Source organism: Microtus ochrogaster, chromosome X (assembly GCF_000317375.1).
Source record: "Microtus ochrogaster isolate Prairie Vole_2 chromosome X, MicOch1.0, whole genome shotgun sequence".
NCBI classification, from domain to species: domain Eukaryota; kingdom Metazoa; phylum Chordata; class Mammalia; order Rodentia; family Cricetidae; genus Microtus; species Microtus ochrogaster.
This window is the reverse complement of record NC_022026.1, coordinates 48,840,744-48,858,671: the sequence shown is the minus strand read 5'-3', so window position 1 is coordinate 48,858,671 and position 17,928 is coordinate 48,840,744. Positions and strand designations below refer to the sequence as shown.

The 17,928-nt window shown below is 40.4% G+C and overlaps 1 protein-coding gene across 2 annotated transcripts in view; it reads right to left on the bottom strand.

Moving 5' to 3' along the window:
- Positions 1–526: 526 nt before the first annotated feature.
- Cdkl5 (cyclin dependent kinase like 5) overlaps positions 527–17,928 on the bottom strand; it is a 195,819-nt gene continuing 178,417 nt past the window's right edge. The window contains exons 16-19 of one of the 2 annotated variants that reach the window (XM_026784762.1): positions 15,663–15,762; positions 11,770–11,892; positions 10,435–10,554; positions 527–7,625 (exon numbers count right to left, since the gene is read on the bottom strand). In XM_026784762.1, the coding sequence (XP_026640563.1) occupies positions 7,239–7,625; positions 10,435–10,554; positions 11,770–11,892; positions 15,663–15,762 (730 nt within the window). In that variant the 3' untranslated portion in view covers positions 527–7,238. The remainder of the gene's footprint in view (positions 7,626–10,434; positions 10,555–11,769; positions 11,893–15,662; positions 15,763–17,928) is intronic. The other variant, XM_013350568.2, reaches the window with a different exon arrangement.

Sequence of the window (17,928 nt, the reverse complement as noted above, 5' to 3'; positions counted from 1 at the left end):
TTCTGAGTTTCAACTCTTACCCCCTTTTAAGGAAAGATATATAAAATTGGAGAATAAGTGACAAATAAAGTAAGATGAATTTGACGTTTCTGTCTCCCTACCGAGCAGTATATAGTTATGCCTCCAACTGGACTATAAACTGAAGGGGTACGGCTACTGTGCCTGTATTTATACTGTCTCCCTTTGGCTCAGGAGAGTACACCTAGTTGGCCTACACCAGGCATCAGTCAACTCTGCCTGTGCATATTATCTAGCTGTTTTTGTGCTGTATGCACAGGGTTCTGTGGAGCAACAAAGCTTTGATGGCCCATAGAGCCCATTTACTATTTGGCCTCTTTGAAAGAGTGCTAGCTAACCCCTGCTCTACAACCAGAAGCAATCTTTCAGAGCGGACCATTTTTACTTTGCAGGGCTAAGCATGCCAGGTTAGCATCTCTCTTCATCCTCAGATTACCAAGTGAGCACCAAATGACACAGACAACAACACTCAAGTGTGAAAGAAACCAAAGTTTTCACAATGCCATCAGGGGAAAAGAACTTTATAAATAGGAAAAAACCCATTAAGTAACAGGTTTTGCTTTGCTTTGCTTTACATTAATTTCTCTCCTTTAAACTGATTACAACTTCCAAGGCCCATTGGCCTCATTTGAATTCGAACACATTCTTGCTTACAAAGAAAGAATTAAAATGGAGCTGCTTGACTGTTCAAAGGCAAGAAGGACCACAGTGCTCAAGATTGGGAAAGCCTGGCAGTCACATGAGTCAGTGCAAAATCTGCATTTTATTAAAGACATGTGGGAAGATCCATTCAAAAATACATTGTGCTCAGTAAAAATTAACCATTTCATGCTGTTAATGAAGGTTACCACGGAGTAGATATTTGTAGAATATATACAACAACAATAGAAATTTTACAGAAGTTTAGAATGGAATACATGCCAGAAAAAACTTGATAAGATGTACCAACACATGATATAAAGAGTTATAGAAACACTTTACAAATGGTTCATAATTAGCTTGTGAGGAATTTTAAGTATTCAACACTTTAAATTCAGTTTGGATTCAAAAATTAAAAAGATTAACAACCACATCACACCCTTGCCACAGTAAAAAGTATGGAATACACTTTATATAATGGTTTATAAAGTCTGTGCAATTAAGAATGTCCACTGATTATCTACCACACATCGGATGGCATATCCCTCTGGCTTATCCCTATTTTTGTTTTTAAGAATGAACAGGGGTTTCAATGTCACCCTGTCCTGTGCCTTCCCAGATTACCCCCTTCAAACTTAGTAAAGATTGAAGAAGTTCTGATAATTGTCTAAGTATATACAGAATAACTACCTGAATTCAGAATGGCACAAAGCAATTCTTAGAGATTGAACTCTGGGTTAACTATTTTGTTTGGCTTAATTGTCTCTGTTCATCAATGCAAGTTTACAGTAAGAATTGACTTCTTCCTATGGCCACATGGCCGCTCCTCCCCGAGGCCACCCCATCACTGACCAGAGTAAACAAGGAGAGGGAGAGAGACCGGTGACTAGAACCCACTGATCACCCCTAGGGAACATGGATTTTCTGCGAGCTTTACTTTCCACTTTTGGAAACTCGAAGCCAGTATGGAGAATACACATTCTCCAGAAGGAAAAGCATCGTCTTTCTCATGAAACTCCACTGAATTTAAACCAGAGCTTTTGATGATTCTGGCAAGAAACACTTTAATCCCCAAACAGGGACAAAAGTCAAGGCATCTAGCATTTCGATTCCTGGGTTTCTTCGGATGAGACCTTAAGCACAGCACTAGGACCAGCTTGTCTATGCCTGAAATGACTCACAGCAGCCTTCTGGGAAAGGAAATCCTGAGGGATTCTCAGCGGGTCTGCTAAACAGGAGGGGACACGGAGGAGGGACAGATAAGGCCTCTTTCTCCCTGATACTCTGCCTGGGAAGAGCAGCAAACAAGGCAACTTCTAATCTGCATACAACACGGAGACTGATTTCAGATTCCCAAGGAGGATCAATTGGACCGAGGATCGAAGGGGTTGTGAGAAACGAAGGGCCTTCGACGCGAAAGCGGTTCCACTCTGCCGGTGCTGCTGGCCCCACAAATCCAGCTTACAGACTAGGACAATTTTATTTTTTTCTGGCAAAACAAGAGACAACTCTTCCTTAAATGTGGGAGTGAACAGTTGAATGAAAATACAAGGCAGGTCAAGATCATATTTAACAGCCTACAGTAAATAGAAAGAAAGGTGGGTCATTGCCCAGAGAGGAGAAAGGTGGAGTAGGGACCAGACCAAATGCTGATGAATTAACGAAGCACTGTGGGCAACGATGATTTATGTAAGCAACTGGTTTGCACAAAGTCTACCATCTTGTATAGTACATTCAATTAAAAAAATTGCATGGGCAATAGGCCCAGAGTTTCCTAGCCACCTGGCTTTTCCCTTCAGGTGTATACAAACAGATAAGGGGCTTCATTTTCTTGCATGGCTCCTCATTCATGGTTTCCAAGATTTTTTTTAATCAGTTGAACCAGACCTCAAGATAGTCTAGATTTCAGCTGTTCAAGAAGCAAAAGGGGAAACCACAACCACTTACAAGTTTGGATTTTTCGTTTGCTTGATTTTTATTTTCTGGTAATCTGCCCTTTTATAATTTGGTAGGGACCTTCTCCTAAGACTCTGGTCCCAGGGATTAGTGACATTTGTACTGTCTTTTCTGCAGTCCCTTTTAAAGAAATCAGAACTGTTATTTCTCAAACCATAAATGAACTGCAATGAACTTTTATTAGTGATGAACTGAAGAAGGCAAGGAAATACCCTACTGCTTTCTGACTTGGATTAGTTAACCATATCACTGCCCCAGTTCACAGAAACAGGCATCTATGGATCTTCTTACCCATATAGGGGAGTTCAGTAGCCCACTCTAATGCGGTAGGTAATGAACTTCTAGATGCAAAAGCAATGGCGCTCAGAACATAGGTTTCTGAGCATAAAAGAGACGCAGTTTTGCTGAGTCCCAGCAGTGACTTCTAATGAGTTATTTGTTGTCCTTGCCAAAAGTTCTGTCACCACCAAGACCTAGGTGAACAGAATGGACAAAGCCTTCCACACACTGGAAAAGTAATCCTCTGGCCTTTGAAAAAATTATACACATATGAGTTATTCTCAATACATGGCTAGAAGAAAATAAATGGCTTTTTTCCTTATTTACTCTAAAGACTAGTTTAAGTGAGGATACTATGATATCAACTAAGAGGTACTGGGAAGGGAAAATGGGATAGCATTTCCTAGTGGAGTCCACTAATTTTCTGATTAGGAACATGCTAAACTGGCTAAGTCTACAACCACAACATACTTTTATAATACACAGCATGACTAGAGACTGACCAGCATAGGTCTGCTTAGAATTAAATTATACAACTGCATATGGTGAGTCTTAAAAGCATGTTTAAAAAACAGATTTAACCAAAGCATACAGCACAATACTTCTAGAATAGCCACATCACAACCACCAATAAAGAGTTTTGCTTCTAATCAGTCTGCCATATGCTAATATTTGTAAAGATCTATTAAATGACTTGAATAAATAACAAAGACATTTTCTTTCGGCAGACACAGCTGAAAGCCATGATGCCTTTGAGCAGTTGGTAAAAATCATGCCAATCTGCCAGGCTGTTGCTTGCTTCTAAATATAAGCCTCCTGGCTAAGAAAGATTTCCTAAGGCTGCTAACCTAGAATTTAAGTTCTCAAACGTATATAAAGTAACTCTGGTTTCCTCCCAAAGTATGCACCTTTTAGCAGGTCCAAGACAATGGAAACAAACAATAGGATTGCAAGGATTTGAGAACAGTGGTAGAGGATTCTTAAAGAGAATACAGTGCTGAAGAGTTCACTCCTGCAGTTAAGTAGCCTGGAAAACCCAGGGCCAGAGGCAAGTTCTGCAGAGTGGTTGGCCTGGAGTGGTCTCAGGCAGGACTTTTAAACGTTGGCACTAGTTATGGGCTGGAACACCCTCGAGGATGTCTAGCAATGTCCTAGGCCTCTACTCACTAGATGTTGGTAGCAGCCCAAGACAACCAAATGCCTCCAGACATTGTCAATTGTGCCCTGGGGGACAAAAGTGCCCTTGGCTGAGAAGGGCTGCTGGAGAGGCAGCTCACTTGAGCCTCTTGGCATGGGGCACTCCCTTCTGGTCTGGGGCTCTGGAGAGTCCTAAACTTCGGTCAAGACCAAACAAAGATCAGTTAAAGTTTACTTAGAGCTTCAGAGAAGAAAAAGAGGGTGATAGAGAAGGGAGAAGAGAAAACCAGTGGAGCCAAGGTTCTTTTCAAAAGGAGATCAGCAGTAATTTCCCAACACAAAGTACTCCATAAGCCTCCAGTTCAACCTTTGTGTTCTTTAGGATGTCAGGGCAGAGAAGAGAACATGGATGCCATCAATTCCCCCTTCTAAAGAAAATGGGGGGGGGGTTGTGACTTTCAGTCAACTCCTTCCTGCCACAAATGGTATCTTTTTGAGGTCAATGAATGACCTAATAGAGGGGGAAGTGACAGTTAAAAGCTAAGAGAGGGCCTATTAGATCCGAGAGGAAATGTTAGCGCCCCCATCTGGGAGCAGGAAGGGAGTGAATGGGATTGTAGATTCCCTTACAGCTTCTTGAGGGTCAAGGAAAAGTCAGAACAGACAAGAGCTAAGAAGAGGATAAAAGAGTTAGCTCAGAAACACTAGCTGAAAACGTAGCTATTTTCTGGCTCAAATCTGGGAATGTAGGAAAATTAAGTATTGACTTCATCAGTTAGGATTAGTTTGCTCTAGGTAGAAGGCAATTATTCTAGCCCTTCTTTGAAGAACCATCATGAATATAAATGTTCTACAAACATCTGAGATCCCAGTGTTAGTAAAGATGACAACATGGGAAACCAGCCCCTTGGTGATGACGAGCCACTAATGCCACAGCATGGCAATGGGACCTCACCGTTCCTAAGCACACAGCACAGTGAGAAGTCTTTCCAGAGGAAACAAAATGTAGTTTCTGTTTTGCAGGAGGAAGGGGGGGTGTACAAGGTACTAGGGATTTAGTATGAAAAAGAAGAGTTAAATATACACCTCTTTAGTGTTACTATATCCAGGCAAAAACTGCTGAGGGTCTGCCTCACTTGGATAACCAAAGAGTTGCCTGGGAAAAGCCACAGAGCTACCCAGACAGTACTGAACTGGCAACAGAAACGAGATAGGAAAAGAACTAAAGAGCATGCAAATTGAATCAAATTGTTTCTATGATAGTACCCAGTTGAGTTTCATTTCAGTGCCTATTATACTTATCAAAATTAAGTAGAAGCACCTTAAAATGACCTCTTTATATAATCAATACACATTATAGTATTTATATAAATATGAAATATGCACACAATTTAAGCTTCAAAGAATCTAAGACCTTTAGAATTGTCATAATCATTAGTGCTATGATTCTCAGAATCTCAGGGAAGGGTTAACAGTAACTCAGCATATTTCAGTGACAGCTGACTTTATTTGGGGACTGACACTCTCAGAATTCTGGAACAAGTAGTAAATACTGAAAAGTTACCTCTTTGAGGGAAGGGAGTGATCTCTAAAAGTCTTATTGCTAAGAGACTACTTTCAAAACTCTATGACTATCGGTAGATGATGGTGTTGAGGTGTTGATTTCTGTCAAAGATGGTCCAGAGACAGGTGGGTATAACGCTGGCCCCAGGCCTTGATGATACTTTGTACTAACTCGGGAGGGAAAGACAAGTCCTGTTCTGATGGATGGGGTGTATGTATATACAGGTTACATGATGACCTTGTTATAAACAGTCCCAGGAAGGAAAAAAAAATGTAGTAATTTTCTCTACATCTGGAATTGCTTCAGGAGCCTTTTAAATATATTAGAAGAGCAACAACAATAATAACAACAACAACAACAAAGCATTTAGAAGAAGAAATGCCATACACGTAGCTCATATCCCACCTGGAGGCAACAATCTCCAGGAGGGCGGACAGCATTCAGGAGCATAGAGCTGGTTTGCAAGATCCGATCCGCAGACAGCTGCCTCTTACAACCTCACAACAAGGAATGTTCACTGGCAAATCTTTGGTCTAGACTCTAACACTAACGCTAAGTGGAAGAGCGCGTTCTCTGCAAAGACCCACGAGCACCACTTCTGCCTATCCTCTCGTGTGCAAGTTAATGTCCCTGGACACAAATGAGAGCCACGAGTCTAAGCACAGAAGTGAAGCTTGCTGGGATCCTTGCTGGCTTATCCAACGTTCTTCTCCTGTGGGTCTACAGAGAGATGCTGCATTCGTCTGCTACCAAGGATCATGTCTAGAGGCTACTGCTGGGGCCAAAAAGTTGAGCAAAGCTCATTCTGTTACAGTCACATGTAGCCACAATTCAACTCCCTTTATTATAAGTATAACGCTCACTTCATATCACAAATGTATAAAAATATGGCAGATAGTGTCATAATGATACTTTCTTTAAATGAATATATTTATAAAACAGACAGTTATTTACCATATATATTTATATATAGAATAAAATACTCCTGATGCAATATATAAATGTTACTGTTTAGTTTTTATAGAAACTACTGTAGCTGTCCCAGTGCTTCACAATGTTCCAAACAGCTCAAAATAACTTTACATTATAACATAAAAGGTATGATTACAACAGTACAATATTAATTATAAATAAATGTTACAAATCCTATCAAATATGGAAGCTTAGAAAACAATTTAAGACATACAGTTCATCTGCTAACCCTTTAAAGGGATACTCCTAGATTACAATAAACTCCACATTTAGTCTAGTCAGAAAAAAATATGTGGTAAGGGCATTGGTCAACATGAATTTTCTATCCCTCAAACAGCCAGGACATACCCTGGCTTCCCCAAGTTCAACAGAGATTGCACTAAAGCTGGAATGTAACGGGGAGAAACTGGCAAGAATTTCTTCTTCCTCAATGGCACACTCTATCCATTCTCACACAAGACCTGTGGGGAGTGGTGATCCCTAAGGAACTCCCGTGGCTCTAAGATCCCTGACTAGCATTTGTGGCTGAGAGGAGCCAGATGCCCCCCCCCATCACACACAATATTGCACACACCTTCATAAAGCTGAAAATACTGGCTTACTACCCTGGCCCACCCTGCACCCTCCCCTCCCAACTGGCATGTCTCCCCCCCACCCCCCATCCCAGCATAAATTACAAGGCTGTCTCTTTTAAATCATTCAGATTTGGCATTCGTGAGCGATTTGTTCTGTTATAAGGGTGCCCGTTTGGCCCACCCTTGGCACCCAGTTGTTCAGAATAGGAAGGTCCCTCTGTGGCACTCCTGGTCACAGAGGACACGTGCCATCCAGGATCCATCTGACCTGGCAGCTGAAGGGCTGGCCTGCCCTTTGGTGTAGGCTCCTGCCGGATGTTGCTGCTCCCACCAGAGGCCTGGCTCAGGGGGTGAATCCGAATTTCTGAGAAGGAATTTTTGGTTTGTTGAGCTGTTAAGGGCTGGAAACGAGGATCTGAAGAAGCCGGGTGATTGGTCGATGACGAGAGATGCAACAGCTTGCGAAGGGATTTGAGTGGTTGGCTCTGAAAGGAAGATTAAGGTGAGCACAAGATTTAATTTGGAGTAGACAAGGAGGAAGGAAGGGAGAGGATATGGCTGGAGGGGCGAATCCAGCTTTATCTGGTCTCTGGGTTCCCTGAAACAAGATTTTAGTCACTGCCTTTACATGAAGGCCTAGAAATCTAGAGAAAATAACTAGAGCTACTCAAAGGTAGCACCTGAAAGTCAGGGCTCCTTTGATCTGGCTACATCCTGTCCTTACCCAGATAGAAGAAGCAACAAGAGATAGAGGCGTGCCTCTCTCCTTTTTCAGAAGACTTTCCAAGTAAGTCTCCCATTTATATCTCACCAGTTTTAGGATCAATCTTAATTGTCAACTAAATGGATTTAGAATCCCTGTGGAAATCCACCTCTGGGTGTGTTTGTGAGGCTGTTTCCAAAGAGATTGAATTGAGGTGGGAAGGTCCACCCTGAATGTGGGCAGCACTATCCCACTGACAGGTGTCCTGGACTGAGTAAAAGGAGAAAGAATACACTGGTATTCATGACTTTTTCCTGTCTGTGGATACAATGTGACCTGCTGCCGTGCCTTCCCCACTGTGATGGACTGTACCTTCAACCTGGGAAGGTATTTTGTCACAGCAATGGGAAAAGTAGTTACTACAACTCAATAGAATTTGGGCATGTAACCATATTTAGCTGCAAGAGAATCTGGGAAAATGTATTGCTTTAGGTAGCAATGAAGCAAGTTAAAAACTGTATAGCACTTCTTATTTGTATAATGTTCGCTTTCTTTTGATACTAAATCTTCATGCAGTAAATCTACTGTACTTTTACTTTTTCATTTACATATCTTTGAGGTGGGAATGGCCACAGTTTGGGCACTAGCAATACAAAGCATTTATCTCAGTTGCTCACAGAAGGACTGCTTAGTGGACTTCCTGTGCGCAGAAGGGCTGCTGGCCAGAGGCTCCACAGGGTACAATGCTCTGGAGGGAGACTGGCGTGAAAGCAGAAGGCCAGGACTTGGGCTCCAACTCTTGATCCTCTCTGCTCCTAGCCTTTATGAAGCCCAGGCTGGCCTAGATCTCTGTACATTGTAGGGAAATGTTATTTTGAGGTGTGTCACTTTTGTTTATGTTGCATTTGTTTAACTCTGTGAAGTTTAACTCTGTGCCTGTCTAAAACACCTGATGGTCTAATAAAGAGCTGAACGGCCAATAGCGAGGCAGGAGAGAGAAACAGGTGGGGGGCTGGCAGGCGGAGAGGATAAACCTGAGGAGAGGTCTGGAGAAAAGAGATCTGGGAACAAGAGAGAAGGAGGCGCACTTCAGGGGTCAGTCGGTCACCGAGCCACCCAGCCACACAGCCAGACAAGGAGTAAGAGGGAAAGAAAAGGTAGACAGGAATAGAGAAAGATCAAAGCTCTGAAGCCAAAGATAGGTGGGATAAGTTAAGAAAAGCTGGCAGGAAACAAGGCAAGCTAAGGCCAGGCATTCATAATGCAGAATAAGCCTCTGTGTGTGATTGATTGATTTGGGAGCTGGGTGGTGGGTCCTCCAAAAAGCCCAAAGAGTAAACACCACACTACAGTACATAGCCCAGGATACTCTCAAACTGTTCACACTCCTATTTCCAACTCCCAAGTGATGAGACTACTGGGTGGCACCATTCTGACTACTTTTTCTTTTTTATTAAAATGATGAAACGAGTCTTTCCTAGTGAATTTTATAAAATTAGCAAGCAATCATAGTAACTCAGCATCAGCTGGAGATGTGAAGTTGCCAGCAAAGGGCCCCTTAGCATCACACCCTCAGATCTTTGTGTTTCTAGTTTGAATAATCAAAAAATTAGGAAATTTGATTCTCTATGCTCCCTTATCTCCCAGAATAGATTATGCTCTAGGTACAGAATATATATGGCCAGGCAAAGAGAATGGCAGTTTTAGAGAATTCTTGTTTATAGCTCCGAGTAACAGATTCTAGTGAAACAAGTCAGATCTATAATCTTGTAGGTAAGACATAAAGCCAGGTCTTGTTAGTTCCAGGACAGTTTGGGAGACACAGAAAAATGCAGGCCAAATTGCATTTAACTGGTAAAATGTTTTCCTAAGAACAAAAGAATAAAACACAGAGCCTATAAAAAGAGCCATTCCTTCTAAATCCCAAACAATTTGGTTAACTAAACATGCTAGACTTGGTCACTATGTCTATTATAGTGAATTGAAGAGATCCAATACTGAAACATTTCCAGTTAGCGTAAATGTTTAAAACAGATGGTACCTGACAAAAAAATTTCAAGTTCTCCATTATGGCAGGGAACTATAACCCCCTGTTACTGTATAATATGTAATTCCTAATATAAGAATTTGACTCTCTATAAAAACCAGTTTGGATTTCATAAGTTAAAATGTTCTTTTAAGAAAGCTTCTAGTGCCTGGTTTTCATGGCCCAATTTACATGCTAGCATCTTTAAGGTAACCTCAATCCTCCCAGAACCTTGGTTTATCTTCCTCAATAGTTCATGGCATGCCGTACTTTTTACTAAGATCTTTATGAATCTTTCTCTCCCGAGATGTGGCCTGAATGTGGGCAAGAACTATTTCTTTTTCATCTCTCCACATTGCCCCACTGCTCTCCATGTTAGATGAAAGACAGTGGGGGGCTAGCTCTGTCCCAGTGGAGGAAAGAATCAATGGCAGAATTCATCCTGACCTCCAAAAACCATTAAGGCTACTCGTTAGGGTCTATTTGGGGGAGGCACAAAATTTTTCTTCACTGCTCTTCCATCCCAGGACACACTGTCGCCTGAAAATTGGTGAGCCAGACTCACCTGGGTCTGCAGATCTGCCAGCTTCTCAGGGCGCCACTCCTTTGGTCTGCTGCTTGCAGTGCTAGAAGAATGAATGGCTTTCTGGAGAGTCAGAAGATCGGGACCATCAGTGTTGGGTACCTAGAGGGAAAGATGGAGAAAGATGCAGCAAGCATCCCAATAACCCTAATTAAGATATACAACCACACCCAAGAGGTGACCCAAACTGAAAAGTAAATTAAACTGAACCAAAATTCAAAAGAGGGAGAAAAAAAAAAAACCAAAAGGACCCAGTAAGTAAACCAAAACTCTCCAAATATTCATGATGCAAGTGGTGCTAGTTAAATCCTGCTGCCTTCTTAATAATTTTCCCTGCATTAGGAAAAATTGGCAGATGTCATGCAGCCTGGTTAAAACCTTAACCCTTAAAGCATTCCCATGCTGTTAGTTTCAGCAGCTGTAAGAGAGAGCAGTTATAGTGGACTGGACCAGGAACTGCTGTTGGATCCTCATCCCATACTGCAGTTAGGTTATGAACCAGTTCAATAAAACAATTTCATGCTGGGAATATGATGCAAACTCTGTATTTGATGTTGCCAAAGAAGTCTAGGGGGGCTTGCGAGGGGAGAGAAGTGGGGAGGTATGGTTTGAATCATAGTCCCAAACTGCCCAGTAAATCTGGGTCTGGCCTTGGACACTTAGGAACTGCTAGAAATTTATGCCACAAATTTCAAATGAGCGCAATTGTTCTATTCAATGACTTTGATGGACAAAGGAGAGCTGTGCCAAATGCCAAGTAAAAGCCATGGCTCTACACCTAGTGACCAGCAAAAGCTAGAGGCAGGTAAGGATAGAGCGAGTTATCAACTAGTACAAGCTGCTTTTTTCATGGAGCCTGCTAGCTCAATCAATTTGGTCAGTTCAGACTTGGTTTCAAAGAGACAAACTGCCAACCAAATGGTAACAAAGTCCATGTGGTGAGCCAAGGGCAAAGACATTTGTTGACTGTAAGTGTTAATCAGGTTCTTTACAGGAATTAAAGGACTTCATGAATGCTGTCTGCTAACAACTGGCTAATCAGAGCATCCAAACCAGCCTTACTAGTTTGTTTAGTAGGCTTAATGCTTCAACATCTTTAATGGATGCAGAAAACCCAGACTAGATATAGATATAATATATACATATAGAATATATGTATTATATACATCCATATATCCCAGTGAATTTATGGAACTGGCTCAGGCACTTAACTAGCACAAAGAGAATATGACCCCATGAAAAGAAGACATGCTATTGTCGTCAGTAAAACAAGTTTACTGGAGGAGTTTCAGGGCTACGATATGTAAAAACGGGTACCATGGGTGGAGTGACTACAGGAAGCTTTTTCAAAGAAGAACTATGCTTTAAATGATTCTTTGAATTAAAAAGAGGAAAGAGGGATTTCTTGATGCTTGGATTCTCCCCGTTGGTGGAGTCTGTCTGTAATATAAGATACAAATGAGCTAATTGCAAAAAGAAAAAAATAGGTAAAATAAATAGGTGCTTTAATTGAAACTACTAGGCCTTGGTAGTCCTCAAATGATTAAATAGTAACGCTCATGGAGAGACTGTCTGAGCTAGGCATCTAGAGAGATTATCTGTTACTTTTTGACTGGAAACAATAACGTAAGTTTAGGCAAGTACAAAATATTTCAGAGCCTATACCATGATTATGAACAATAGCCCAGGAATGCCTAGAGACCTTTAGGCATCTGCTTACATTATGTTTACTTAAGAATGTATTTATTATCACAAATTATTATGAAGAATTGTGTGTAATGAATTACTGATGAACTTCAGTCATTTCCTAATTGGTAGGACTTCAGGAACTAAAAGATTCTACCATATGGCTTGTTTATTACAAAAGAATATATATTTTTAGTCGCTTTGAATTTCTTAGTCAATTATCTTGACTAAATATCATTTGGAAGAGGATTGCCACTGTGTGGAATACTAAGGTTAATTAAGTAGCCCTATTTCTACACTGTTAGAAATATACACCTCATTTAAAACATCTGGCACAATTCTGAATTCTGGTTTTCAAGAAAGTAACAACAGTTTAATCTTCAGGGCTGGTAAGGAGGATTAGTGGGGCACTGGACAACCTGAGTTTGATTCCCAGAACCCACAAAAAGGTCAAAGGAGAGAGCCCAACTCTACAAAATTGTCTTCGGACCTGTATATACTGTGGTTCCTCTGCACCTTCCTCCCCCATATCATGCGCGCACACAAAATTCCTTTAAAAGTTCAATCTTTAAATTGATGTATCATTTCAAGTTGAGATACTAAAGAAGATACAAATTACCAAGTTGGCCAAGGCACCATATGCTCTGACGGTTTATGTAACTCCCTGGATATATGGCTATACATCCGAAGCCAGATTCCCCAAGGCAGTTTCCAGACTTGCTTGAGTCAAAGGAGGCACCTTTACAACACAGAATTATTTTTGGCACCTCTTTTCTCTCTTTTTGCTGCCTTGATGGTCAGAGAACAAAAATATATAGAGATGCAGTAGGGTTGTCTTTTCATTGGTGTGTGTATGAAGGCATTTGTGTAAATATCTGAGTTTTCCGGCTTTAATAACAGAAACCCTGCCTAGGAGTTAACTTGGACTGCTAAGAAGGCCAGCAGCGAGCTCTCAGAGGCCGTTCACAGGGGAACCCAGTTTTAGTTCTTACAACTCACTGTGTGACTTTGGACAGGTCACCACTTGCCTGGCTCAGCGCCTACACTAGTAAACTAGATGTAGGCTACACCTAAATTTAGGATGAACATAGGATACCATGTTCGTCTGGCATCAGATTTCAATTTCTTAGAATCTTATGCAAAAGCTTCAATGCCTTCAATATTTTGGTTTGCTCTACTTAGGTTTCTTTTTACTAAACTTTAGAAACTAAGAACAAGTTCCCTTTAGTTACATTTGAATGTTCATTCAAAGGAAGCAGAGAGAATTCAATGCCAGGCCTCGGTGCCTGAGGTCTGGCACTCTGTGTGTACTGCTCTCTGAAAATCTGACTCTAGAACCCAAAGCCCTTACATTTTTTTCTTAATTAAAATGGAGAAATATAGAAATCTTTTTGTTTGGAAAACTTAAGGCATTATGATCTGTGGAAAGCTATTCTGCAGTTAGTATAAATATTTAATAAAAAGTTTAAGTGGAGAGGATGCAAGAGAATACTAATTTTTCTATTATTCTAACTTATCTAACTATTTAAATATTTAAAATTGAACCAATATTGAATAGTCAAGTTAGGCAAGATGTATATACTATGCTTAGCCACAGTCAGGCAAGGGCTTTGGGTTTAATGTTGGTCTAAGGCAGACAAGCATTAAAATCTAAATTTATATACAAGACGGCCTCAGTTCTTCTCTCATTATTTTCTACAACTTAATCACATCACCAGACTGTAGGCATATAGTTGACAAAAACCCACAAAATTTATACCAGTGGCCAGGAAGAAAGTGTCTTAGGGTAATACTTAGGATAGAAAACATGTTCTATAGACAATGTACAGAGTTTAAATTTTTAGCAGTTAAAACATTTTAAGCATCCCGAAGCAAAGTCAAGTCTATTTATTCATTTCTTCATCCAGTTTCAGCAACAAATGTAGTTGAGTGACATTTTAATTTGACATTTCAATCTAGGCAAGTTTCAGTAAGAGACACAGGTACCCTTTTCCACCCCCATGAACATTTTAAAAATACCATGTAACCATTAAAACAAAGAGGTAACACACATACATACACATACACACTAAAATTGTATGCACAGGCTAAAAAGCTATAGGAAAATACTAAAATCCTCTTATTATTTATGGTAGATTTGGGCAAGATTAAGAATGATTTTTCTTTTTTCACATTTTTTTCCATAATGAAATCTTTTGTTGCTGTTGGTGGTGGCAGTTTGAACGGTTTTACTATGCAGCTCTGGCTACCCTGAAACTCACTATGCAGACCAGGCTGGTCACAAACTCTCAAGAGATCTGCCTGCTTATGCCTCCTGAGCAATAGGATTAAAGGTTTGCAATACCATGCCCCAAGCCTGCTCCTGGCTTGAAGTCATTTATTTCGAATAAAATACTGACATTTAATAAGCAAGTGAAAGAATGCTTTACAAAGGTCTAGATTTTAAGGGGCCCTAAAAATATTTAGGATGGACAGATGGCTTGGCTTTTAAGAGGACTTGGCTGCTCTTCCAGAGGACCTAGGTTTGAGTCCCAGAACCCATTTGGCAGCTCAGAAAGGTCTCAAACAAAAAGCCACTTTTAACATCTTTCAAACATCTCTGAGACAAATATCCTTAGTATGAGTTACATACTTTTCTACTATTAAGAAGACATTGTTAGTTAGCACTAAGCTATCACTTCTCATTTTGATGATGGCTTGAAGGGACTCAGAAGCATTTAGTTTACTCATAGGCAAAAGTCAATGAAGCCTATGTGAACAGGCCATTCTGATTAGGCAATTTTCTTCTTTAACAGAATGAGAGTAAATCTTGTGTGAAGTAAAGCTAAGACCCAAATCCAAATCATTGAACATGGCTAACTCAATGTCACTTGGTTGTGAGGGTATCATAAAATGAAGAGAAGCAGGCTTCTTTTGAGTGAACTGCTCCTACTGTTCTCCTGGAGGCTTGTTTCCTCCTCCCCCACTTTCTCTTGTCACTAGCTATCTTAGAAATTTCACTCATGTGCTCCCAAACACTGATGAGTACAGGGCAGTACAGCTGGCCCATTGTTCAGACGCTCCTCGGGATCTCAGGTGCAGCCTGTCTCCCAGGGCCCTCAGAAGTGAAACACCTTCTCTTACTAAAGCAAGCCCTGAAATTGCATCTCTATGACCAGATAGTCCACAATCTGGGAAAGGATAAGGGATGATGGCTATTTGTGAATTTCACAATTTAAATGTAAGCCCAAAATCATTTCCTAGGTTTTTACAAATCTTTATGCTCCCAGAGAAAAACAAATCCCATGTCTCCATAATTTTGGAAGCATTTTCTCATCCCAATTAAGTTTTTTCTACTCCTGGAGATTCTGCTGGATCTAGAAAAGGCTTTAGGAGAGGACAGTAGTGTAGGACTTACGAAAGAGGTATCTATAACACAGTCACATTCAGAAATGAAGTCGGATTGTTCCATGTAGAGGGTACAATATCTCCACAGAAAAAATACAGAAATCCATGTCATATATGGAAAATAGTCATGTACTTACTGTTTGAGATTTCTTCTTTTTCTTTTTCATTGACCTGAAAAAACCTTGCTTCTCCTTTTCTTTGAGCTGGTCAGAATGACTAATATTTTCAGGGCTTTTCCTAAATGAGAAGACATTTTTATCATATAGATCTCTAAATCACATTCTCTTGCCAATGTGTGACAAACATAATAACGGGCTGAAAATGTGTGATACCAGATTCAATCAGCCATGAAAAATGGAGCCCACAGGTAAAGGTCCTTTAAAATGCACAGGAGGAACTGAATCTAATCAGCATGGGGAAAGGCTGTTCTTTGGCACAGGCTTGATCACACTAGCAATTTGAGCGCTATTACAAATGATCTGGAACTGCACCGTGGGACCATTTTCCTGCTGCTGGAAGTCTCTGAATTAGAGAGTCTGTAAATGCACGGCTTAGAGGATGCCTTCTCTGTAACCCTCCAAGGGAAAGAACAGAAACATTTCCAATACCTTCAATTTTCTATTTACCTTTCAAAAACAAGCTCAACAAGTTTATTATTAGTAGCTTGCCAAGTTACTAAACATAAAAAAATCAATGCTGCTATAGAAACATTATAAACAGAAGTAAAATTTGCCCTGAACTGGAAAATTCCTATTTATTTATTAAACCTTTAATCTATTACACCTAAATAAAAAAAGTACTCAAGGGAAAAAAATGTAGGCACAATGAATGCTCTAACACAGTATATCAGAGGTGGGGAGCCCTTCTACCTGAAAATGTTGATGTTAAGATTGATACCACCAATAACACCTAGGTATTCTAATAAAAATAGAAGATACTCAAAATAGGAAAGAAGGCAGGTGTAGTGGCATATGCCTGTAACCCCAGCACTCAGGAGACTGACACAGAGAGAGTGAGCTGAAGGCCAGCCAGGCTATCTGCCAAGACTGACCCTGGAACAAAAACTCACTTTTCAAAAAAAAAATCCCAAAAGGGGAAAAAAAAGAAAAAGGAGAAAAAGAGGGGCAGTGGCTTGGGGGGGGGGAGCAGAGAACATCCTGACTTTTGGCTTATGCTCTTTAAAAAGCAACTCGACTGGTATTATTCTTTTACAAAATCTCGCATATTTACATATTCCCTAAAAGAGTGGGAGAATTCTTAAAAATGACAGTTAATTTCTATTCATGGTTTCAGAGTACCTAACAGTGATGAAGTGATTCTAATGTCTAAGAGAATATGAGCAAAGCAGCATCCAGCTTATTTTATTAAAATATGTAAGCCAGAAAACTTCTAAATTAACCATTACTGGTTGCATGGCAGAAAGCACAATGAGCTATTAAAAATAAATCACATCTTCAAAGAATATTCACTGACATGAAAGAATATTTAAACTACAACATTAAACAAAAATATAATGATTTCAAGCTTTCTACATCAGATAAGTCCAACTACATTACAATATAGGCTATTCACGTGCACTTTCAATATTATTTATTTAATTTTTAAAGATATTTATTTTGCGTGCTTGAGTGTTTATTCTGTGTGTATGTATGCGTATTATTTCTGTGCCTGGAGCCCACGGAGGTGAGAAGAGGGTATAAGGTTCCCTGGAACTGGGGTTGTGGATGGTTGTGAGACACCATTTGAACTAAACCTGGATCCTTTACAGGAACAATGAGTGCTCTTAACTCCTGAGCCATCCCTCCAATCCCTAAATGCACTTTTGAAAAAGCAGGGCGAAATTACAATAGCAATCTTGGCTGGAGCTGTGGCTCAGTGGAATAGCACATATACTACATTCACAGAGCCCTGGGTTCCATTGCAAGCGCCTCATGGCATACGCTTGTATTCCTAATTATGATTAAGGTGGGAGGATTACCTTAGCGCATGTGCTTGAGAACAGTGGGTAACAAAGCGAGGTTCCCCCTTCTCAAAAAAAGAACCCCCAACCCTTAAAAAGCTCTATTTATGTAATAAAATTATTGAACGTCTTTTTAATTTCTGAGAACAAATACATACTATAGGTCATCAACAAGGTGTTACACAGCACAGACTATTTTAGGGTTGGGAATATAGCTCAATTGGTGCTGACATTGCTCGACCCCAGAATCACAAAAACCAGACATGATGGCACACGCCTGGAGTCCGGGCACCCAGCAGCACCCCAGGTGTTCTTGAAATCCACTAGAACTTGCGACTGTAAGCACCACTTAATACATTCCAAATTCTGAAGCACAAGTTCTGTGATTTAATCCAGCAAGACTCTAACTACTTTGGGAACGCAGAACAGGGCATTTATCATTT